We start from the raw sequence: 26,842 nt of genomic DNA on the forward strand, positions 1-26,842 counted from the left end.
TTCTTTTTCTTTTGCGTTTGTCAAGATATTTTTATTCTTCTTTACAAAATAATGCAGGATGTTGTCGGACAATACAACGGAGTAGTACATGATCGATACTAAGGATAAGGATAATCAAAATCAGCATCGTCGCCATCGCTGCCATCGACACTCGTCAGGGAGACATTGGTACAGCACAAAGTACGTAATGCTAGGTGTATAAATAGGATATTAAAAAAATAATTAATATCTAAAGAGAAGAAATCTCGTAGTTTCTTATATGAGTCAACTTATATGAGAGAATCTAAATTAAAAATTAATTTAAGATGTCCGATGACAAAATCACGAAATCATTCACGTAACGGCCGTTGCACATACACGACATGTTAATGAGAACAAAGCGTACCTTTGATATTTTTAATCACGTCAGACAGGACGATTTGGACACGACCAGAAAATACTTGTGTGTTAAAATTTCATTTAAATCTCGCCTCGTAAATCTTAAATCCTTGATTAAATTGATCCAAGGAGAGCGGTTGGCGCGATTCGAGAAGGCAACATTATCCGAACGCAACGCAATGTTTCGCTCGTCAGATGTGGTCGTCTTCAACATTGCGGGGACATGTCAGACAATCTTTGCCAGGAAGGTCTTTTTTTTTACGCGGGTCTACTTTTAGTACTGGCCTGAGATTTATTTCCTAATTCCGCAAGGAGGGAGGAGAAACGTCGTATGACAGTCACAAACAGTCGCGGTTGCGATTCTGCGGACGATTTAAGCTCGAGGTTGGATCGCGATAATTCGTTACCACGAAGCAGAACGAATCTCGACGAGTCTGCGGCGGTCTCGTCCGAAATTAATTACGGCTGGTCGATATTGCAGCTACGTCCGCTTCTCGCGCACTCGTTTAGCCATAACGCCGTAACCGCGCTCATCGTGTCAGCGACATGCATAATCGGAACGGAATAATGAAAGTGACAGGTTGTTAATAATGAGACTGCCGATATACTGCTTGATCGTTTGATGCGATAATAATCGGACAAATTATTAATTAATAGCGACGCTCCTGTGTGTGTTCGTGTGTGAGGGAAGAGTTATAACGACGTTATAATTGATATCTGTGCTTCTGCACGCCCCGCCGTTGCCCATTTTTCTCTATATATATAACATTCTCTTTTACATATATATATTTATATATATATATATATATATATATATATATATATAAATCTAAATTTTATAATATGTATTTATATAATGTTCATATTTATATATAACACACTTGTTCTAAACGTCAAACGCATTGACTTCGAAGCTCGGATGATCAATACCCTCCGATCCTCGTACTCGATTGCGCGTATTCTTTTTCCCTTTTTTTCTTTTTTTTTTTTTTTTTGCTTATTCATTATCTCCCCATCATCTGCGCCGTTTTTCTCTATTTTTCCGCCTCTACCCGACACGCTGCCCCAACGTTTGCTGTGCTGCTACCAGTGAATCGGGTAATCGCAACACGCGATACACGGAACGTTGTGAACGGTTGGATATTACTCGCGAATGTCCCGAAATATTTTTCAATATGTCCATTAGGAGATAACGTCTGTACCTGACGGGTACTGGGTGCCTTCGTACCCGTGGACGTTGTTCGCCGCGGTACTTCCGTCCGGTATGTCCGTGAAAGCCGCACGGGTCAGTAAAATTCGCGAGTCAAAATCGAGAAATGCCCTGAAGAGCCAATCCTTATCGACCCGCGCTGCTCCCAGGGAGAGCTCTCTCACAGCGCACGCGATTTACGTCAACGCGAGCAAATGATATACCGCGAAAACAGGATATAGAATTTATTACAGGCGTGAACTACACTGTACACGCGAACATGTTCATTCGCGACGTTCGTTCGTCACGGTGCGCGGCAACAAGCGGCATGCTCCTTGCAAAAGATAAAATATTTCTTACTTAACGTTACGTGAGCAATATACGTATATATGAAAACACGACAGTTTAATTTCTCTAATTAAAACAATTCTCACACCCAATCGTTATATTTTCCCGTATCTCAAACTTATATCGATCTGTACTCGACCGATAAAGATCTCGACCGAGAAAGCTTCTTGCAAACCTCTTTTGCGACGGCGAAAATAGCCTCAAGGAGAGATTATCCGTTCATCTTTTCGTTTTCAGGGGGACGACGCCTACGGTCGAAAGATATCTCTACGTGAAATGGGCGACTTCGAAAAGAATTTCTGTTTTTAAAGTCGAATAAAAGTCGCTCGCAATGAATCCTCTCTGGATATCCCTGTGCCGCGTAAGAATGCCATTTAAAAATACCGAAAGAAGACAGTTTACGCGGCGCAGAGTTTCGTCCCTCGTCAGCCCTTTGAGAAACGGATCACGTTCGCTGGCGTGTCTTTCTAATTCGCGCATGTGGGCGGTATACTTCGAGTGTCAACGAAAGTGTTCGGCGAAACTCGATCGGGCCGCACGGAATCCGGATTATTCGCGAGGATTATTACATCGAGTGTCATGCGATCGAATTGTCTGCGAGAAAACGAGCGGATCGTCCGAACGCGATACCGGTTTTCGCGAAAGCGCTGCGTCGGCGAACACATTTCACATTTTCGCACTTTCGCACAGCGTTCCGCCTTGTAAAAAATCGTGGCGATTTGATTATTAGATCCGAGAAATTCGGCTACTCGATCCTGAGAGTGGTCTTACGATTTTCCGGATGGAAAAAAAGAACGGACGACGCGGCCCGTCGAATATCCGTAAGTTTTACTCCCGAGTTTCGTTTTTCTTGTATTATTATAATCTTCTCTCCTGCGCTACGCCTCACGAAACTACTTGCCGACTTACCTGGCGACACGATAAAATTTATTATTTAATACTCTCTCTATATAATAGTTTCTTATTACATTAATCTTTTTCCTTTCCTTTTTCGCATAAATATGTACGAATATGACCTATATGCATCCGCTTTTTTTTTCTGTTTCACGTGTCTATATATATGTGTGTGTGTGTGTGTGTGTGTGTGTGTGTGTGTGTACTCGGATGTTCACATTGCGTAAGTGTAATTAGCTCGAGTGATCTCGTCTTGACTTAATTATAATCGTGTACCGACGATTTCGATTGACTACGGTATCGAAAGGTGTGCACGCTTTCCTATGCACGTTAATTATGAACAATTGACTTCGTACTTGTTTTCTAAAAAACTTGTAATCAGATATCGAAGAGCTTTCTCTCTCTCTCTCTCTCTCTCTCTCTCTCTCTCTCTCTCTCTCTTTCTCTCTCATCCTTTCTCAACCAGCACTCTTCCCCCTAATTTTCGCTGAGTAATTTCATCGTCATTCACACGCTACATGCTCACTGGAAAAAGTCATTAGAGGTTGAATTTATTACTTGCAAAGAATACATACAGCTTATTCTCTTGCCAGCACGATAAACTTCATATAAAAAAAAAATCAACAAACTGAGAAAGGTTGGAAGATTGTCCCAAGGAAACGTTAGTTATATTAATTTCAGAAAGACAATATTGACAATATCATGGATAAAAACGACAATAATTAGCTACTTTTGCGTCATTGTTGTGAACGATATTCAATGAAATACTATTGACAGTATACCGTTATCATTCTCGTTGTGTCTGACTTTCGAGAAATATTATTAGAATTTCTTGCGTATTGCAAAGTATCTTTTTTAATACTGTTTCATACGAATGTATGTATTTGCAGTAAATTTCTAAAATATTAACAATAATATTCTGATAATAAAAGGAGAATAGCTAAGATGTTGCAGGAATGGAAAAAGTTATTACGAACACGACACAAATATTTACTGATTCTATAAATGCATTTGTAAATTGCACTCATATATAAATGTAGATTATTAAATATTAAATAGATTATTATATTATTACTTGTCGAATGTAATTTAATTTAATAAAATAAATAATTAATATCTGATTTTCTCGACAGTAACAGTAATATTTACTGTAATATTATATTAAAACTCGTTTCTAGTTCACAAGGCTATTTATAATACATGAATGTTGCTTGAAAAGCTTGAAAAATTATAATTTTTATAATTAGAATTTTTTATAATTAAGAATTATAATTTTGCAAAAAATTCAACGAAAAAAAATATTAAGTTTGATTTGACATTTTGCCATAATTAAACGATTTATAAGAATATTTCTAAAGTCTACAAAGAGACTATAGTCTAAATCTACAGAGAAATTTACTGGAAAGACATCGACATTTTGTTAAATTTCCCCACGGCTCTTCCTTATCGTGCAGCATATCGATAAATTCATTAATATTCTTTCAGAAATAAAATTCGCGATTTATCCCTTGCAATTCTAATTTATCACAGAATTTTATCTTCGTCAATTAATTGTTGAAAATTTTTACTCTATTGGTTTTGACGGACACAAATAAAGGAATATTCATTTATCATTATTATATTTTTATCATCCACGTTTAACTTTTTTCGCGATTCTGTTATTTATTTACACCAAAGCGGAATATAGTAAAAATTCCCGAGTTGTCGATCAAATTTTTTTTTCTCATAGGATAACATCAGAAATAAATTTATCGATATGCTGCAATCAGAATTAAATTAAGCCGCATATCACCTATCAAAGAATGATACCTCCAATTTGTTCACATCAGATAAAACAAAGCAGCTTATCTATTCGCGCGTTTTAAACTATGCTAATTTTCGACTAATATTCAGCGTCCACCATTGTTTCTCTCCTTTATTATTTTCGGGAATACTGAAAGATACTTAGAAACTTTATTTACTACATTATATTTACTACGCCGCGTTATAATGTAATTTATCTAAATTGCGTGTGTCGGTTCATTCTTTGTCAGCGTGAATCTTAACACGAACACTATGACGTTCGAAAGACGCCCGGCTTCATCGCGAACTTTCCGATGCGATAGAAAAGCCAAGTTTGTCCTCCATGGCGCGAACTTACTCGCCTTATTAGCTCTCTCTCTCTCTCTCTCTCTCTCTCTCTCTCTCATAAAGCGCATAATCTGAATTTCCATTTATCTAGCTAGCTATACAAAGCCTTCGCGAAGGCGTACCACGCATACGATTTTTGCAGACGATCGGTCGATCGTATAATTAAACTCATCGTCATCTCATCCCGAATGATACCCGAAAATTTCGTTATCTATAGACATTTCATTATCTAGTCACATCAGTCAGGGTGACTTAAATCGTGACCGAAAAACATCGCGTGACTGGAAACGTACACGTGAAATGCATTCGAAGTGTATCTTGCTGCTCGTGAGGGTGTCATGGTGTGTCTGCAAACGTGTGTCTCGTGTAGCACAATGATGCACAGAAAACAGCATCATGCAGGAGGAAGATTTCGAAGATCGGAAACTGTAGCACATCAGTCACACGTCGTTTTTGATTCGTCGTTGCTACGCGCTGAATTATATTATCTTTCACATTTAGAGATAATATTTTAAAATCTTTCTCAAAATTGAGAAAATATTTTTTCTAGGGTAAACTACCATAAAAAAAATCTATTTATTTTTGTATAATTAATACGACAATCTAATTATCATCAATCTTGAATTATTATTTATATTTATTCCCATGCGTAGCAATCGAGTCAATAACGACATAGTAATGTCTCAGTGATTGTCCATGTGCCGAGAAGATTAAAGTTTACAGTAATAATAGAATTAGTAACATGGTAGCAATAGTAATAGTAGTAATAATAGTAGTAGTGAAGTAATAGTAGTAACAGTAGGCCGTTTGAAGTAGATGGCGAAGGGGAAGACGACGACAGGCAGTAGCATAGCAATAGTTCGACGATCGAGCTGGAAAAAAAGTCATCGGGAAAAGAATAATTGAAATAGAGATCTGAAAAAAATTAATAGAATTAAATAACAAATAAAAATTACATCTCGCTTGAGAAGATTTCCTCTGTAATTAATTACGTCAATTAGATTTCGTTATCCTAAAAGAAGCGAGATAGTCGATTAAAACGGAAAAAAAAAACTGAAAGGATTCGTTAAAGGGGATTCCATCAAAAGTTGAAGCTCTAATACAGGTATTATTACTGCGGAATAAAGATTGCGATCGCTAGTATCACAGCAATGTGTGAGGTATCTTCCTCGTAACAACAAGCTACAAGTGATGGAAAAAAAGAGCGCATTAGTAGGTCGTGAGTCTTACGTAGAAAAGGAGATAGGGTATAGTACATATATATATATACATTGAGATAAGAGTGTGTGTGTATATATATATAGCATGTATATATATAGTATACAGACAGATGTAGAGCTACATAGATATACGGAACGCTATAAGTACAAGTAGAACATGATATATGGAATACGAAATTATAGAGTGCCACTAGACTTAGTTATAGCAGCTTGTTGACAATACAAAACGTTAGTACGGTAATGGTCAAGCTCGTCAGAGATAAACGCGACGTCCATTCGAGAGCTCGAGGTGTTCCCCAGGATAGACTTTACGCAAAATATAATTTTCCCTCAACGAGATATATGCACATCTTGCCCAATAAAAATACAAGTATTTACATGAAATATTTTCCAACAACGTGTTGAAACAATCTCCCCTCGTTTGTCGCGCGGCAATTTTCTTACGACATTCGTTCGATTCGTCTCTCGCCTGACTCTCATCGTCAGGCCGTTTTGTTCTAATTAAGAATTATCGTTTGAAATTTAAATATTTTTCCTCGATTTTCATGTTATAAAGGTAAAGAGCGATTTACTCCGCTTGTCGGGACTCGTTCCAAAAGACGTGGATGGACGTCGGGAGTGATCTCTGACGTATATCGGAAGTGTGTGTGTGTGTGTGTGTGTGTGTGTGTGTATATAATATATATATAATATATATATGTATATATTATACACACACATACACATACATATATATGTATATAACACACACACACACACACACACACACACACACACACACACACACACACACACACACACACACACACACACACACCTGTTGGCAAAAATTCAGTGCCACCGGAGCAAAATAATCGCACGGCTTCCGATCGTGCTCGCAATCTCGACTCGGTCGACGACATCACGGCGGAGACATTGCCAACGCATATATAAATTACTCTGCGGATCGCGACTCGATCCGTTCTCTCTTCCTCTCTAATACCACATTAGACGCCTCCTGCCTCCCTTCACTTTTCGTCTCATTCTTTCTCTCTCCTCCCTCGTCGCCACCTCACTTCGCGCACTCTTTCTCAACTCTAAAAAGGTAATGACGTTGATCCCATAGAATACAGTGTTTTAAACATCTAGGCACAATTCCTAATGATTGTTTTGGGCGAGCTTGTGCGCAAGAAAAATCTTTCTCCCTCACTTCCGAACGGCGGAACTCCGTTTCTCGATCTTCGGGCGCGCCGAGGATACATACTGCCCCTTCTAACTTCAAAATTGCGCGAGCAATTCCGTAACAGAAGCGCATAACTAAGAAATATCGAGTGAATCTTCATGAAACGAAAGATATAGATCCTTTTATCAATTATTTAAATTGGTATATAATTTCGATGTTTTCAATTTGCACCAAATAACCAAATGGAAAAGACTTTGATATATAAAATTTCCTATCCTACACTTCGATGTTGGATCGCAGAACATAAAAAGATCGAAACAGTTGTGATTAATCAACAATTAATTATGCGCTCCTCTCGTATGCCTCTGGCAATGCAATTTTTCAAAACGCGTTGAAAGATACGAAACACCAAGTTCGGTCACCCTTTCTTCCTGTATAAATCATAAAGGGTTGCCGCGCGTGTGTGGATCACGATCGTAGCGTGCGTGATTTACGTCTCGTCCCCCACATCGCCCCCCCGTTTCGATCCACATCGACGCGATCTCTTTTGATTAAAAAAAAGACATAGAAGTAAAAATAAAATAAGGTAAAACAGAACGAGTTATGAGCGGGAAGTCTGAGGATCGCGCGTTAAGGAGCGACTTAAAGGGTTTTTCTATGTACGTATATATTATGTATATACATATCACATTTTTCAGAAAATAAATTGCACTCGGAAAATAAGTAAGATTACGCGAAACTCTCTTTAGATCGCTCCCAAGAAGATGGAAGTGGAAGATAGTTCAGGGAAATTAGGCGACCGGAGATGCACAGAAAAAAAAAACACAAAAAAACGGGTAGGTTTATTTTTTTTCTTCTTTCAATCGCTTTTTTTTTTTGACAAATCGGAGATTAATTATATGTGTATGTACTTTCGTCCCGCTCGCTCGCGAAGTCTTTTTATTCTCGCTTCGACACTCGGTGATATCGGGGATGGAACTGGGGGGAAGGGAAGGAAAGGGGGTCAGTGGAAGAGATAAATGTATCGGGAGAGAGAAAATACGATACAGAGATTCGCAACACCAAATAGATGCAGGAGAGGGAAAGGATAAGATAAGTGGAAATTTTCGATTAAAAGTCGTCGTTTCGTTAAAAACGAGATAAAATAAACAACAGGCAAGGACATACAGTTACTTATGAGCCGTGAACGCATTGACGGTTACAGTAAGAGCAAACATTGGTCGGAGCGGCAACAGTAACACTCATAGTACAGTAGAGTAATACAATAGTAGAGTAATATAGTAATGATAAGAATAGAAGTATAGTATAAAGCACATACGATTTATATGTATATATAATAATATATGTATAGAGAGAGAGAGTATGTGAGAAAGATTAAGAGAGAAGTAATATAGATGATGAAGAGAGAAAGAGTGTGTGTGAGAGAGAGAGAGAGAGAGAGAGAGAGAAAGAGAGAGAGAGAGAGAGAAAAGAGAAAAAGATACAGTATAGTTATGAGATAGATTCTAAATTCTACGTAGATAATGATTCACATTGTCATTAATCTTCTCTGAATGTCATAAAAAAAATGAAGCGTGCCTCGTCTTCTTTCTTTTTTAATTTTGGAATTTTATTACCGGCGCGCATGTAACATCAAAGTTATCTTAAATTTACATGAGTAATGTGAATCGTTATGAATTTCTAGTGGAAGGAGAAAAGTTAAAGTGAAAACAGTAAGAGTGATAGTAGAAAGTGATTAATGGTGAATAATGATGAGAGTAGCAATAGTAATGAATAGAGTAGAGTAGAGTAGAGTAGAATAATAGACAGTAGCAGTAAATGAGAGTAATAGTAGTAGTCATTATCAAAAAGTGATAGTAATTAAAATTAATACAATAATGAATAGGATATGCTAGTTAAGAAGTGCTAACGAGAGGAGTAGTCTCTCTTCCTCTCTCTCTCTCTCTCTCTTTTCCGACACGTAAACCAAGCGTATCATTAATGCTAAAATAAAAAAAAAAAGGAAGAAAATTTATTACACGTAAAAGTAAAGTAATTATAATAATAGTTTTCATAAAAGTAGATAATACTAATTAGCGCTAATAATAGTAACGATCGCAGTAGCGATAGTAACCAGCCCTAGTGATAACAGTAACTAGCGGTGATTAAAAAGTATAAAAATAAAATTAAAAGTAAAAGGTAAGAAGCGCAGAGTAAAACGCAAAAAAAAAAAGATAGCGGGAAGAAGTAGTGAACGATGATAATACCGATAATGTCAAAGTGATGGAACGGGAATACTCGTAAAAAAAAAAAAAAAAAAAAAAAAAAACACTAAAATGCGGACAGATCTGGAAGATACAATCGTACAATCGAACTTGTGGTACTTGTGATATGTACAAATTCCCTTAAATATTTCCTGAGGTAATTTCACGAACGAGCATGCATAACGTATAAAGGAACTATTTACGCGCGGTGAGATTCGTAAAATATTATTCCTAATTCAGAAAAACGCTACGTTCGTCTAATACATCTCTCGAGATAACAAGACGAATAACGCGAATTCGAGGAATTATAAATAAATAAAAAAAAAAAGCTCTATTTTTACATATTTTAAGGATAAAATTTAAAAAAATTTAAGATAAAGTTTGGAACGACGCGGCAATGATGTTCAATCTCCCCCGAAGAGAAGATCGAATGATAAAAGCGCCTCCAGATCTGTCGAGATGGAAATGGACTCGAGAAAAATACTTTCGTAAAAGGGCTCTGGGGTCCAAGAGTCGAGCTATAAAAAGGTCATGGGCGTTAATGTTAACAATATCGCGTCGGCGTACACATGTACATGTGCTTGGTTTCCGTGTGAACGTGTCGCGCCAAAAAAAAAGGCACGTGGAAGATCGTCAATCGTACGTGTTTCACGCGTGTGTCAAAAAGTATATATTTTTCGGCGTGTTGGTAATAATATATATATATATATTATATATCATGCATGCGTGTATGATAAATGCGAATGTGTGAATGTGCGCGCGTCTCGCATAATCGCTGACCGACAAATATAGAAGGATCCGTCGATCCGAAAGATCTCTCCTCCCCTTTTACTCTTCCTTTTCTCTTTTCTCCATGTTACAGCTGTTCCCTGAATTTTTGTTTTTCTTACTTTCTTCTTTTCATTCTTGCCGCACGCTTTCCATTTCGCGGTGCTGGGCGCAACGAATAAAAATCATCACTCGCGATCTCCGCCTTCCTACCGATAGACTAATCCCTAATCGAACTTACTAAGAAAGAGCTTAACCGTAAAACGCCCGCTCTGACAATGGTTCTCGTCGAAAGAAAATTGTCTGTTTTGCCGGAGACGAGCTGATTGTGACTTGCAACGCAATTCCTGGCCCATGATTGGTTTTCTCTCTCACATATATATCTTTTTTTTTTTTTTTTTTAAAGATTTCACAGCTTTTAGAGTGCGCCTCGCCGACGGTCAAGTTCCTGATGATACGATTCTGCACGATTCGAGATTTTTATCGCGTTTTCCCGCGCGTCTCCTTAATAACAACACGTTAGAAATACCATTCAGGTACGAAAGATCTTTTTCTTATCGGGAACGACGCGCAGAATTGTCATCAGCTGTTGATCGGATCGGTGAATGACAACTGTGAAACGAGGGAAAGAAGGAAGGTACACGCAGAAAACCAAGGATCTTCCTGGGCACGGAATTTGGAAAGTTCGAGAGCTAAAAGGCGGAGCTGACACTTGTCACGATAAGTTCAGAAGTTTCTGCAAACAGGTGAAAAATAGCTGGCAAGATTGCTCGGAAAGGCTTAGAGCGATGTCGAAGAAATAGTATATCTACAACCTGAGATTTTTCATAGAATTCCTGAATAGTAAAAAAGAGGGGAAACGTTAAATTCTAAGCTCTATAAATTTATCGAATGAAATATTCGTACTTGAATGACTTTTATGAGATTTCTCATTGTTAATGTACCAATTATAATTAATTGACGCGAATTTTGAAAGTATGGGGGGTTTGCTCGTCAATAATGCGCCAACTGTTACGAGACAGTGCGGCTAAAATATTCATGAAAGGCAATCCAGTTAAAGGTGTATTTATCGGCCGTGAAATGTCTCGAAGACATAAAACTGTTCATCAAACAATTATATAATCGTCTTGCGAGAGAAACATCGATTTAGTTACATATCTAGACACTTTTGGACAAACAAATCGCGGTAACGACGCGAGTCAGAGACGAATCAACGTATCTTAGATCTAAATTTTCTTCTTTTATTTACAGATCTGGCTTGTAAATTCGCGCCTAGTTGTTCGCCAGCTCGGTGAAAGTCTCTCGAAGAAAGAAGGTCCACGATCGGAACATGGAAAAGGTTTTGTTGCGAATGGGGAGTAAGAAGGACCGAGAAAAAGAAGGGAACACGAAGAAAGGGGTTTCGGTGCGTAGGCAGCTTATCACGGCTTTTCCGAGATTCCCTTCGTCAATTGTCGATACAGAGAGTCGAGTGATTGTCATTTAACTATACACATTACTTAAGTCTGGAGGCTTAATTAGAAAGGAGTTATTACACGACGTTCTAAGACGCTACAAAAGTTTTTTTACCGCTACTCACACTTCTCTCATTACAAGATCGTGCCTTTTCTCCCTTCTATTCTCTTCTCCCTTAAGCAACGCTTCTCATCGCCTTAACGACTACTGCTTAGTTAATTTCTACAACTCTCGCTGACTTATAGTGTTTTTACGTAATTTAGCCGTCCTTTGTACGCGTGCTATAACCGAGAAGAAACAAAAAACATATCCTACACTTTCAACTACGAAGATGTCCCGTCTCGAGAGGTGTCGTTTCTAACGACACATTTCCATTTTGCTATGTCTCTCTCTCTCTCTCTCTCTCTCTCTCTCTCTCTCTCTCTCTCTATCACCTAAAAAATTTTGCTCCATTTTAGATGGCCATAGCGGTAATCATACAGTCACAATACTACTTGAAAAAATTTGATAGCGGCTGCATCATCGAGGCCTCTTCGTACTTTCCCTTAAAATAAGAAATTTATCGAGAGCTCGAGACGTAAGGACCGATCGAACTGTTTCCTTCATTTCTTTCTACAAAAATCACGAAGCTAAGACGATTGACGAGTTGACTTATCGTCTGTTCATTCGTCTCGTTCTCCGTCTCGTCTCCGTCACGCTTTCGTTCTCGAAATTGGCATGAATCTCGTGGAAATAAGAACAGGCAAGAAAATCGCGGAGTCATTCAATCAACAGGCATACCAATGAATAACACGCGTGTTTTGGCGACCTGTGCATGTCGAGACGTACGCAGAAGAAGAAATCCCTCGTTCGAGTTCTCTTCGCCTAATCGTGCTCAAAGGATCAAGATAACAATCGATCACGGCGATCAACGCAATTTAAAAGAGTTGAATCAAAGCAATCTTATTCAAGAAAGAAACAAATAATCCTATGATTCTTTGATATAAAAGTAAAGTATGATCTTCGCAAATTTCTTTTCTTTTTTTTCAGTATTTTGGCATTTGAAGCCATTTTGAATATTATCCAATTTGATTTATCTTATTTTAATATTTATTTAAATATTGCAATATTTTGCCGTTTGGATCACTCGTTATCTCGTTATCTCCCTACTCCTTCAGTTAAATCTCCGGTTGTAACTTGTTCTCTTACCGTTAACGTTCTATCCTGAAGACTTTTGTCACCGCACTTTGAAGACCCTGTGTGTCTTTTAAACGCTTCTCCCTTCTCGCGATAAACTAATTTACACTTACTTTAAATTTTCGAGCTGTGTTCATGTATATATATATATATATATATATATATAATATGTATATGTATTCGTGTGTATATATATATATATATAATATGTATATGTATTCGTGTGTATTCACGTGTGAATATCATCAAAAGATATTTCCTTGTTACTAGCCGCCCATTACCGTGTAACATCCAAATCGGTTTCTCAACGTTAGAAAAAGAAGTCACCCGCGACGGACCATCAATAACTCGCGTTTGTGCAAAAACTGCAAGATTTTTGCGACCGTCGCGACTCGCCTCCTCGACCTTCCCTAGATCGCGACCCTAACTTTAATACACAGAACAAAATTTGACGAGGGAAACGAAGATGCCCATCGGGCCGATGCACCGACGGCATATTTTATCTTTAAGATTTGATTCTCTCTTGGTATGAACGACGCCTAAGGCCCCGATTAGGCAAGCAGACCCATGTCCCGATAATTTCTCAACGGTATAGCTAAGATAGCACAGATATAGTCATTTAAAACTCATCATATACATACATTTTTATATCTCACGTCTCTATCCGATCGCGTTAACGTTGCGTTGTGTGTATATGTGTTCCTTCTCCGTCTTTCTGTGTGAATCCCGTCACGCATTATACAACATATATATATATACATATATATATATATATATATATATATATATATATATATATATATGAATATATATATTTGTATAGCTTAATCTTCTCTCTCTCTTCTCTAATTTATATGATAATCCGTAACACGTTAGTAACCCTATATTATATAGACTTATTCCTTATTAATAAAATATAGATTATCGGGATGCAGCCGCCGCGCATTTTGGACACACCTGTTACAATGCGATATATCAAATATATAATAGATATAAGTCCGTGTAAATGTGTACATGTGTCTGTCTCTGTGTGTGTGTGTGTGTGTGTGTGTGTGTGTGTGTGTGTGTGTGTGTATATGTCATATGTATGTATCGTGGTATGTGCGCGCGCGTGTATCTGCTTGTATGTCGTGTACATATATAGTTTAGTATACTCTCTGTGTAGGCTAAGCTTCATCTACTAACGTGGCTCTCTACCAGACTCCGAATTTCCTTGGTCCAAATGCGATGTCTCACCGACGTCGCCGTGCCGCCGATTTCCTCCGCTCGCGATTCTCTTCTTCGAAACCTTCTTTCTCTTCTTCAACGAGCCGAGCGATCGATCAACGAGATTTTGTTAAATGAGAAAGAGATACGTGCACTCGCGCCTGCTTGATGCAAATCGCAATATCATGAATCATGAAAATCTTTACTCGATGAAAATTTCTGTCTTTCTCTATCATTATTCGTGCGCCACGAAGGCGCAATCTTTCTACGCGAAGGTCTTTGTCGCGTTCTCATCGATTCGCGCGGTGTCGTTCATCCCCCACACGGAAACCCTCGCACTCCTAGATACACGAAAATGTAGCGCCTATCACGTCGTGACAGAGGGATGAAAACCTCCTTCCTCCCGTCCGCTGAAACACCGGCCGATTCCTCGCGCGACGAATCTTGGGAATTTCGGAGTCTGAATAATCTACGACACCATGTAGCGAGTGCTGGCTACTCCAACCCTCACCTCGGCCCCCCTCAACCCAGCTAGTGATATAATCGATCTATCCGTCTACAGGGTGCCTCTCCTTTTCTTCTTTTTTTTTTTTTCTTTTCCTTTTACCTATCACGCGAGAACCATCCGTGCGCGCGCAAAGGAGGAAGGCCGATCTAATGTGTGTCGTACGCGACAGAAGAAACCGAACAATTGTGCGATTTAACGTCGGGCACCCTGTAGATACCTATAGTTCCATATAGCTGCCCCGTTTCCGGTATAACGTTTCTACTAATAATAGTTTCTCATGGAAAAGATGTCGCTCGCGCCGCTCGCGAAACGAGTTACTTTGGCAATAATGCTCGAGAGGAATTTTGTTGATTCTTTCTCTTGCAAGCAGAAGAGCTGATTGTCACCATTAGTGTGGTGGAAAAAAAAAAAAATAAGAAGAAAACAATGGTTTGGGTTTGTGTCGCTTTGCGATAAAGGATTTCAAAAACAGGATTTCAGAAAATAAATTGGAGAAAGAAAAATTGAACAAAATACTGGATGCGTGCGCTTGCGTGGTTTCTATCACGTGTTTTGTGTGTTTCGTGTGGCTGGTTGTGTATGAACGCGTAACGTACGCGTCGACAGGAATGTGCTAAGAAACGGTCGGCAAGCGACAAAATGTAATTAACAGCCTGGCGTAAATGGCGGGTGCTCGACGTTGCGATTCGCGAAAAGGATACACGTATATATATCGAAATGTATATATATAGCTCGGGAAATCGAGTAACACTCTCTGTACGAGCTGTTCAGGTACGCTTAGACGATATTCGTGCCGGAAGTAAGAATTGTACGGAAGCTCCCGCACGATCTCTTCCCCCTTTACCCCTCCTTGTGGCACTCTCTCTCACGCTATCACGTTTCGCGATATGCGATAAAAATCGAGGAGATACAAACGCGTAAGCGTCAGCGCGCGAGCTGATACGGACACGAGACGCTCTAAAAGGAATCACACGAGAAACAATACGAATGAAATAGATAAAATAAGATATAATCCATAATATAATCCATATAAGATCGAGAAACGCCTCTTGAATTTCTAGATCAATATATAACGGACTAAGCGAGCCATTTAAAACGAGAAAAAAATCTACCTTGTTCGGCAAAGTAAAAATTGTATTGCGCTGTGTATGTCTGTAAGTGATTGCAGAGTTTCGTGTATCACTACTAAAAGAGGGTGTACGTGTGTTTGTATGTGTGTGTGTGTATATATATGTGCACGTGTGTTTGTGTATAAGTGAATGCCTCTCGTATAGCAGACGTTACAGTCCGGGTGCTCAGAACGTGTGTCCGGTTAAGAATGTGTAGATGCAGTCGAAGTAAATAATCGTAGTATCAGAGGTCCGAAAGACACAGATCATAGATGCAAAGACTGGCCCCTTCGCTCATGCCGGCTACTCGTTACGTCTCTAAACAATTAGCTGATTGGTCGGTACTCGATCAAAGGTGAGATCGCCGATCGAGGGATCCTGGAGACGTACACACGCGAGGGGAACCCAGGAATCGGCGCTCGCGCGATCAAACAAGGATATTCCATTCGCCCTGTTCATCAAGAAATCCCATTCTAGGATTTTTAACGGCTACCCTACTTTGGCACAAACAGCACATTATACCCGAGCCGGCATTCGCTTTGTTTTACACAGTTTCGTCACTTCACCGCCTTGTACGATCACTGCATGGTTTTTTCGGCTTAGAAACTTCTCCTTCCACCCCTCTAAATAATCTATCCGTCTAAGTAGCGCGACACTGCATTCGCCTGTATACAACTCTTTCTTTCGCACTTGCGCAATTACTCTCTTCCTTTCTCTCTCTCCCTCTCGCTCGCTCAGTTACACCTTCACATAATAATGTTCTTCCAACACGTGCTTTCCCACTCCCTACTTCTTTCTACGATCAGTTATGTTATATCAGTAAAATTTAATTGACTTCAACAGAACATCGATTAGACAGAAACCCGTGGGTTACGCCGGTACGCACGCGGCACATCCCATTGCTTAAGGATTTGAGGATTTCCATTCTAGAAATGAGATCGATTATCATCATCGCCTGATCAGAGCCTAATTAAAACTCCGCGCTTTTTACGGCGAATACCTCGGACATCTCGGGAATCGGCATCGACTGATTTCTATATCTTGCATGTTTCTGCTAAATCCCCATACGATAATAACGATTATTTTGTTTTTCTTATATATCTATATATGTGTAGTTATGTATCTTCGATGCTTAACTCAATCCAAACTTAATGATGTAAATAAATTTGTTTAATCATCACAAAATGACTTATCTTCTTAAATAATAATTTTCTTTCGTGTTATTTTATGTTCAATCTGTTCTCAAAACACTTGCTCGTCTTTATAGGGCATTCTCACAACCGCCAACTACTGAAGGAATGCTTTGATATCAGGAACTTTCAATGGGATAGACCGAGGCACGTAGCAATAGATTTATCCTCGGTAATTCTCTGCCCTTTTCACACGAATATTGTCCATCAATGCGAATCATCCTCGAGATGTCCCAAATGGCATTGGCCAATTCATCACGAATGGAATACAAACTTTCCGCGCGCGTCCCGAACGTGTAAACTTTTTAATTAGCGATATGTTCAACGGTTCACTCCTTCCTCTCCTAGTCAACTTACTTATCTAGTCGCTTACTATACGATTAAAATCCTAACACATGCCTAAGCATCTATTCTAACTACGAAATCTGCGCGCATTCAATTGTATCTATGCGTCCGTGTATACATGTATATGTGTATGTGTGTATGTGTGTGTGTGTGTGTGTGTGTGTGTATAAAAATCAGAGGGTGATCGGAACATTTATCTTGACGCGTGGCGCGTGCATGACTGTGTATGTGTTGCTTGTGTCCGTGTACGTATAACTGCATAATTGTACGGTCTAATAAAGACGCCGATACCTGTGCGGGTGCAATATAATACTTATCTCCAAACTGAAACGTACAAATTATAAAAATGCCATCTGCGACGACCGTACGACGACGCGCGCAAACGCGCCGCGTGGGTCTCGGAGCGGAGGACTCGCCTCGGCCATCGAGCGATCGGGCTCCGTTCGACCCTTCCTAAGAAGCGTTCGACTTCGTCGAATAGTCGAGAATACTGCAGGTATCTTCGGGAGCGAGAAATACACCTCCGAAAAAGCATAAACGTAAGGTCGAGCGGGCTGGATACGTTCAAAGTGGCGTACTCCCCCTAATTAGAATAACTCTCAGCACGCAACGAACGACTTTGATAATTGCTTCGCTTCCGCCTTACGAACAAATCAACCAATCGCAATAAGTAATATACAGGTTTGGAATTTTAAAAACCGACCTTTCAACTGTTTTCAATTATCCTCTCCAATTTCAATTATTGACAATACCGTAAATATATCGTAATAAAATAAAATCAATGAGGGCGATCGGTTCGTCGGCGGAATAATAGTACCTCGTGAAAGCATGCAAAAGGTCCCGTGACATTGGCCGTTTTTCTTACTTAGATACTCGGTCAATTAAACACGCCGTTCCCGTCGTACTCGATCGGTCAGCATCGTCGATCGTATTGTCTCGTCTTCGAACGGAACAGAAGCCCACGAACAAGTACGCTCGGTCGTGCGTTCATTTGGTCGTCAGAAGAATGAAGATTGTCTCGTTTATGGTTGCTGATTCATAATCGCGGGCTCATGATTACTGATTCACGGCTGCTGGCCGCTGCGTCGTGCGCGATCGTACGACGTGTGTTCGATTACTTTGCGCTCGTGTCATTTACCCTCTATCTTTTCTCCAGATCCGCACGATGACGGAGACCAATTCCCAAAATGATATACAGACGCCGTCGCGCGCGCTTATTGCCGCGAGATGGTCGTCCTTGTGTCCACGTAACTTTGAAAAAACCTTAACCATAATCACTGCAGCGGTCCAGATCACGCCGAATCATGAATTTTACATGTATAATAGTATATCTTATCCTCCCTAGCGTTAACTCTGTAAATACCACTATTATCTACGTCGCTTCTGTCTAATCCCTAATCTCTCGATTTCCTTTCTTGCAAATCGTTTCTCTATATATGCCTGGCTACCAGGCTCTCTCTCTCTCTCTCTCTCTCTCTCTCTCTCTTTCTCTCTTTCCGCGACGGTCCTGGCTTTCATGAAGATAATCGGTTTGTCGCTTTTTCACTTTTATCTTTCTCCATGATTCTCGTCTATACCTAAATCCGCATATTTCTAAAATTATGAAATTGTCGCGTTACCGCGTCCGAAAGCCAGCACCGGAAACTACCTTCAAGAAGGCCGTCGCGAAATTTGCCTCTTCATCGTTTCAACTTGAGCGCTTGCAACCCTGGTACATCGCGAAACACCCTAGCGCCCCTCCAATCGACAAAATCAATCAGACGCGGGAATAGATACAGCCTGCTAAATATACGTCCCAACAACAAGAGCAAGACCTCGAAAGCATCCTAAGCTCGCTCAGACGAGGTAGCTCTTGTCCACTTGTGCTGCTTCAAAGTCCGAGTGCGCGACGTAGTTCTGTACTGTCACGCGTGCAGTGCGACCGGCCAACAACAGTGTCGCGACTCTTGCAGAAACGGACGAGCACCTGAGCGGATCCAACTAAGGAACCATCAGTCGTAGACCGAAGCGGGTGACCAAAGAGGGACTAGGGCGTACGGCTGGTACCACTGCTGCTCGTGCGGTGGCGATTCTTGTTAGATGTTGCTCTTGGAGAACGATACTCTGAGGTGGTTGGACTCGCTAAGTTGATAGTTGTGCATTTTCTATAAAAAGAAGAACAAATCGACTCAATGTCATATTTATAATAGTCAATATTATATATATATGTTACGCATATGATTGCGCGCGCATGCTGGAGCTTTCGAGTACGCTCGCGATTTCAGCTATCGCGCTCTGCCCCCGACCACGGCACGCGACACAGGACAAAGGTTCCCCAAATAGTATTTTGTCAAATAAATAAAGTGTTGTGACGAAAGGGAGATGTTTCATTGAGTTTCGTGGATGCGCAATCCAAGAGCCTTTCCCCACATACATAACAGTCAATAAACTGGAATTTACATGCAAAGATATAATCGTCAGATTTAAATCTAAATCAAATTTTTCTCTTCATTTTCTTTAAAAGTATTTTCATGAAAGAATCAACATTGTTTTTATAAATTTGATATGAGAAATTTTATTTTGCGAGAATTTTGGATTATCGTGTTTACAAGAGTTAATAATCAGGTGTTTATGCTCAACGAAATGCTAATTAATTAGAGTAGTTGCTTTTTGTCGTACGAAAGATGTGGATTTTTAATTTTCGAAATTGTCACTCTGCATTAGGAATATTTTAAGAGTGAAAAAATATTTTACTATAATAAAAACAAAATATATTTAAAATTGAAATTAAATAAATTGCGATATTACCGTTTCCTAGAGAATAGAAAACTTCCATAAATAATAACTTTAAAATAAGTTTTAAAATAAATTTGATTCTTCAGAATAAAAGATTAAGCCAGAGGCTTACAATCTTTTTTTACAAAAATTACAATTGTAACAAAGTAAGAGGAAGCCAAAGTTCATATAGGACATCTTTTCATCAAGAAACAAAGACTCGACTTGGGCTCATTGATGATGACGATGATAATAATGATGACTTACAATCAGCGCAGCCACGGCATCGTCCATGTTAGGCATTTGTATGAGAGCCATCTTTCTGTCCTTCGGGAAGAACTTGAAAGCTTTCACGGTGAAACCATTCTTGGTGAAAGCATCCTTGATCTCTTCCTCCGCTACCGTAGCTCTGAAAGAGCAAATTAAATGTCACGAAATCGCTAGGAGAATATCGTTCCGTGTAATAAGTATCGTTACTAGATTACTTACGGAATGTTCGATAAATGCAAGGTCGCACTTGGCGGATAAATATTCTGATAATTTTTCGAGCCGGGCTTCTTGAATCGGTGAAGAGTGCTGTTTGTGTAATCTTTCGTGAGGCCCGCGTCTGGCTGACCTTCTTTTGGCAATTGGACCGTTTGGTGTTTGCTGAGCATTACTTTAATTTGCTTTCCAAACACCCGTAATTTGTCCATATGGGTAAGCGCTGTTATACAGATTAAACAAACAATGTTAACGAACAATATTAATCATTGATACATTCATATGTAATATAGCTATGTCACGATTACAACATATACGATTATATCATATAATTGCGGCGGTAATATAAATATCTTCTAATTTTTCATATTAAAAAAAATTTCACTGTCCCGTTTGTAGAAATAATTTTTCGAGACGAATCTGACGAAAGAATTATTCATACGAGACAAAATGAGAGTCACTCCAAGTCATTCCTGTACTTCCAAGAAAAATGTCCAATCGCTCTCTCACCTAAAAGTGCCTGATGAGGTTCTGCCATCTGTATTAGTGCTGAGTCTTTCTTGTTGTAGAGGATCTTCACACGCTGTACATCCCCGTAAACGCCTATATGCACAATACGCAAATATTTCTTTAGTAAACTCGAATGGAAACGGCAAACCGCGTTTTTTTTTTTTTTTTTTTTTTTTTAGAGAGGCTGCTTTGAGGACTATCGAAGATAAACGGGATAATATTTTGATCGATCGAGATCGGGATACGATCGGATCTAAGAAATCGGGACATGCAAGAGGCGAGCGATTCGGCTTTAAAACTTTATTTTCACACGATATAAAGTTGTCCAGATTTTTTTCAGTTGACAAAATAATTTTAATCTGTTAATATTAATTGCTTTCTTATTAATACTCGTATATTTTGTAGTGCAAAATATATCAAATTTTTAAAAGATAATCTTTCACTTTTATAATAATTTTATAGAAAATCAAAAATTTTAGAAATCGTAAATTAATAAACGTCGAATTGTTAATATCAAATATTTTCGTTAAAGTAAAATACATTAAAAATTAAATAAACAGCAACAATTCATTACTTGCATTTCCATGAAGCTTAGTTTATTTAAAAAATTCTACATTTTTCGATATTATGTAGCTATGTAGTTAAGCGGATGAAATTTTCACTAGCGTAAAGTCGAAAAATGGATGTCTACGGAACGGACAGAAATTTTTAATCATTTTTAAACGCGCTCTGTAACACAGTACGTGACTTTGTATGTTCGTCTGTAATTATCCAGGAAAATCTGCATAACAATCGCTAGCAGAAAAAAAAAAGATGCCGCAGCCGAGTCGCCACGTCTCGTTAATAGTGAGTTCCTATGGAATTACGTAAAATAAGCGAAAGCTTATGTAATATTAAGGTTGTGTGGAACTGATATTAATAAAATATTAATAAAATAATTTGTATAAGAGATGCTTGGAAATAGAGAATGTGAGAGAACATGTTCGGTGGTGGCCGAATGGCGGTATGACGATGGTGATGACGGCATGACGGTGATCAATGAATTGCGAATATGGAGTAGCTTGTAGTAATAAAATAAGTTGAAATCACGAAAATATCGAAAGAGTACGGATTAAACGTTAATTAGAATATGTTATATGGCGGATGTTCCGCGAGAGTAAAATATGACGAGAGGGAAAGAATGACGATGCTCGAGTTTTGTGAGTTGCCGAAAAGAGAAAAAAGAAGAGAGAATAAAAAAAAAAAAATAACACAAAAATAAAACAAAAATGAAACAAAATAAAAACAAAAACCGAGGAAGAAGGAAGAGATCTTTTCTGTGACAATCTCGTGTGAGAAAGATTCTACTTTGGCATATTCGTTTTTTTTTGTGCGTGTACGCGGTCTTGTTCGTTCGTTATCGCGAGGAATATCCACGTGATCAGTAAAATTTATTACCCTTCGGACGTTTGTCTTCGCCTGCATCTTTATTTCTTTTCTTTTTTCCCTTTCGTTTTATCGCGTACCCGCGTAGACGTGTGTGTCGCGTTCGCGTTCCGGATTGTGGTGTTGCGTATACGTGAGAGCGCGAGGATGTAAATATAATAATTAATAATGTAATATAATTAATAATATAAATGTGGAGACGTACCAAACAGGGTAAAGAGAGCGTCAGGCGTGACCATCTACACAGAGAACAGACAGAGTCCAGTCAGTAGTCAGCGAGTATAATAGGATTCAAATGTATAGTGTTGGTGTGCGCACAAGACTCGCATTATCAAAATTGAAGATTCACGAAATTATAGAAAAAAGAAAAAAAAAAAAAAAAGAAAAAAAGAAAAAAAAAACGCGATTACGCTTTTTGCAAAATCGATAGAGAAAAAGTTAGGTTTTCAGTTTCACATGATGTGTTTGGTATAATTGATTTTCCGACGAGTTTAATAGAAAGGAAGGCGTGTCTTCCTCCGCAAAAATGAAGGACGATCGTCAGACTACGAGGCTTGTGCGCGACACAACGATAGTAGTACACACAGTTATAGTACAGTAGTGACAAGTTGCAGCTGCGAAGTGTGACGTCGACACACAGTTTCTTGCCGAGGCGACATTCATCATCCCGTTGATGCTTCTTACGCGATAATGTTCGCCGTTTTTGGCGCCGAAACGCTACATCTAAGTTCGTATGCAATGGCGCTGATGGCGCGGGCACGTACAAATGCCCTTAGTAAAGACGAGGAATCGTTTAAATGTATACAAAGTAAGTAAGTAAAGTACAAATACGGATAATGGATATTAAAGACGCTTTACCTTTATGTGCGGAATATCACAAAACCGAAGTATGAAGGTTGCAAGTAAATTACACATGATGAACGTCGCCTCGCAGGAAGTAACGTCGTTCAGTCGACGACGTTACGAATTAATTAGGGCGCAGGATGGTGACACGTTGGAGTGATTTGTATGTGGGTTTCGAAAATGAGCGGGGCAAGTAGGGGTAGAATCAAAGGTCTCGTGACGAAACAGGGCACATACGCATCGCGGCGCGATTTTTCCACCTACTCGACAAAAGAATCTCAAGAGACTCTCGGTCATCTCTAGAAAAATGTCAAGTCAGATAAAAATTAAGCTCTCTCTCTCCTCTGATTTCAAGAAAGATTTAATTCTCCCTGTCCCTTGGCATTCATTATATTTAAATTAAATTCACAAATGTATTTTTAATTATATCTAATCATTATTAGGAGACATGAGATCTTCAAGACGTTAGCGAGACCTAATTGCGAGAGCCAATTGTCGATTTTCCGCCTTGAAACTTACACTTGACGGGATCGGCCTAAGCTCGACTGGGTGGAAAGATCGTGCCGGAGAAATCGAGAGACTGCGGGGGTTCGCCTACGTAGCACTACGTTGTAACTCGCTCGTTTATAGGCCGTGTAATTATACGTGTATGCACGTGCGTGTATACCGGATGGCAGGACTTGGTTGGCTGGCTGTGGTTGGTTGGTCGGTCCCGCATGTCGCACACTGAGAGAAATAGCGTGCGGTCTCTTAGGGTTGGACGGCGAGGGCCCGAGACGGGAAACGAGAAGAGAGAATAGAGAGGGAGAAGTGAGAAGGTACAGAGAGAAGATAAAGAAGAGGCGATATTCGCGCGTATGTGTGCGTGTGTCGCGCCGGGCGAGAGACGGTAATGTTCCCCCGCAGACAGAGATACGGCGAATCCCCCAGGGGGTTCATTTCAACCACATACACGCGCGCGTGCACACACATACACACGCATACACACTGCATAGAGACACGACAGATGCCACACTACAGATACATTATTCGCATACGGCACACTTATTCGTACGTGGCGGCAGTTTACTTCTCTCAGTGCTTGCTCGAGTTTACTCGAACGATGCGCAACATCCCCGTTATCGTGCGCGTGAGCCATTTAACGCTTTGTCTCGTTAAACGCACGTATCGTTGTGCTTGAGAATGTACGCCATGTATTTACTGTCTTATGCTCATTTAATTAGAATTGGCTCCCTTCTGACTGAAGAGGGATCCATCCGGGCCGAGACGCAATTATTGATATTAATTTCGCGCCACTCCGCGAGTAAAATATAAATTTTTATAGCGCCATCCTCCGACAAGTCGAAACAAAGAGTTAAACGAACACGACGCTCTCAGTGGAAATGGAAACTTCCACCTCCTCTGCATTTAGTGCGGTTGATGAAAGAACACGGTACACGTAGAAAATTCCCAAATGGAGAGAAGCTCCTTTAGCGTTACAATGATCCATCGGAAGATTTTTAATTTCAAAAATATTGCGAGCAAATAAAGCAAAAAGCTTTCCGAAAACTTTTCCAAAATTTCTCGAATTTTCTCCGTGTACACAGCATTGCCGAAGATTTTCGTACGACCTCTCGTCATTTCGAGGACGGAGAGTGTAGGGGGACTTAAGATCCCGAGATACTTACCTCTTCGTTGAGATTGCTGACCAACAGCACGGACGATGCCTGTGCACTCCCTTGTACTCGAACCCCTAAACCAGCCGCGCCAAGAGGAAATCCGCCGAGACCGGCGAGCCCGCCGGCCGGGGGCACGCCGTTGTAGGGACCAGCCAAAGGGGAGGCAAGGCCGTGCATGGCAAAGGGCGTGGGCAGCACACCCGGTGCCCCTGCAATGGACTCTACTTCAGGAAGTTCAAACAATATTATTATCATTGCCGAGATTGCGAGATAAAAAAAAAGGGGGGGAGAAAGGGGAAGAGAAGGAAGACATAAGGCGTAAAGAGGATAGATGGAGAATTCTAAATGCGCGATCCAATCTCAGAGAATTATAAAGTTCGAGTGTGAAATCCGGTACGGTCTCTAATTACAACGTCGCGACTTGTCAAACGATCATCTCCCGGTTTTTTTCCCCGAATTCCCGATCTTTCTCGGTGTCTAATTAACGCGCCTTTCTCGTCACGATTTTCGGACATTGACCGACCGTCGCGCGCGGTGGTGTCTCCTCAATCCTCAACCATCAACGGACTGTTTGCGCAACGAGATAGGACGCAAAGTGGATTACATCGTTACAGATTAAACACCAACAACAAACGCCGTGAAATTAATTTAACCCAAACAAGCGCCGGGCCGAGCGTGTAATTTAAACTAGCGTTGTCGCCGCGGTGCAAACGCAAAAATCCAGACGGCGAACCGGATCGCCCGCTCGTCGGTACTTTGTACTAATTAATTAATTTACCCGAGGAAATAATAATAACGTCCAACTGGCACACGCAGCGGACAGGGCGTAGTTTGAAACGCCAGCAAATTGCTTTCACCATCGCGAGATAATAATAATAATAATAATAATAATAATTCAGCGCGACGTTCGAGTGACGTAAAATCGGTATCGCTACTAATGTAATTAATTACGATAAACGTAACGCCGCGCGATCCTGCCGCTAATTGACCGATCAACCTTTCAATTGTACTTTCCGCACAGCCTCACGACAGCGTTTGCGCACGTTAAAAAAAAATACAGAAAGGTGGTATCCATTTCCGGGATCGTCGATTTAACGGCGATAAATCCCGTAAAGCCCGCCCGTCACAAGCTACCGCATGCATATTCAACTATTATCAAGTTAATATTACATAGACTCACGCGAGAGTAATTCATTGTTTATGCGTCTCATGTATGGACCATTCAGAATTGAATCTCGGCCGAATCTCGCTAGGTCGTGCATTTAATGACGATGAATTTTGCAAAGCGTTTATTGCAAACTGCGCGCCACCGCATTCAACTATTACCGAATATTACTGTACAGAATCGTCCAAGATTAACACGATTCATTGTTCGTATGTGTCGCGCGTATGATTTTCTCTACGTACTCGCGCACGCGTGTCCGTAAATAATCGAAGGTGATTCGTTCGGTAGGTTAATTGTGACTGAAAAATTCAGAGGGGAGGATTTTACAATACTCACCGGGTATTCTGGCACGCGGTTGGGAGCCGGCGCCCATGAGCAGCAATTCGCCGCCGAGAGCGAGCGACGCAGCATCCAGATTGGCGTCACCGGTTGGAAGATTCGGGTTGGTGTAGTCACGAGATTTGTCATTGTTGTACTTGACATTGAGGTTCTGCATTTTGCTGTATTCGATGCGCAGCGTACAGCAGGAATTGTAGACATTCTGCCCGTCCAGCGACTGCACAAGAAATCGTGAAGTTCTTCGTCATTTGTTCAAAAATATAAGCACGCTTAAGCTTAGAACACACGATGGCAAATAGAATATACATTAACAACAGCGACTCGTATCGATTTATTTTTATGTA

The 26,842-nt window shown here is 40.0% G+C and overlaps 1 protein-coding gene across 14 annotated transcripts in view; it reads right to left on the minus strand.

Annotated features, from left to right (window-relative positions):
- The window catches only part of heph (polypyrimidine tract-binding protein 1 heph), a 366,198-nt gene continuing 339,356 nt past the window's right edge, over nucleotides 1–26,842 (minus strand). For all 14 annotated transcript variants that reach the window (XM_011646796.3, XM_089074312.1, XM_089074317.1 and 11 more), the window contains 7 exons: nucleotides 26,496–26,715; nucleotides 25,004–25,218; nucleotides 22,699–22,732; nucleotides 21,069–21,161; nucleotides 20,565–20,781; nucleotides 20,343–20,484; nucleotides 1–19,465 (listed from right to left, as the gene is read on the minus strand). In XM_011646796.3, the coding sequence (XP_011645098.1) occupies nucleotides 19,397–19,465; nucleotides 20,343–20,484; nucleotides 20,565–20,781; nucleotides 21,069–21,161; nucleotides 22,699–22,732; nucleotides 25,004–25,218; nucleotides 26,496–26,715 (990 nt within the window). In that variant the 3' untranslated portion in view covers nucleotides 1–19,396. The remainder of the gene's footprint in view (nucleotides 19,466–20,342; nucleotides 20,485–20,564; nucleotides 20,782–21,068; nucleotides 21,162–22,698; nucleotides 22,733–25,003; nucleotides 25,219–26,495; nucleotides 26,716–26,842) is intronic.

Source organism: Pogonomyrmex barbatus, unplaced genomic scaffold (assembly GCF_055798465.1).
Source record: "Pogonomyrmex barbatus isolate J1 unplaced genomic scaffold, ASM5579846v1 scaffold17, whole genome shotgun sequence".
NCBI lineage: Eukaryota > Metazoa > Arthropoda > Insecta > Hymenoptera > Formicidae > Pogonomyrmex > Pogonomyrmex barbatus.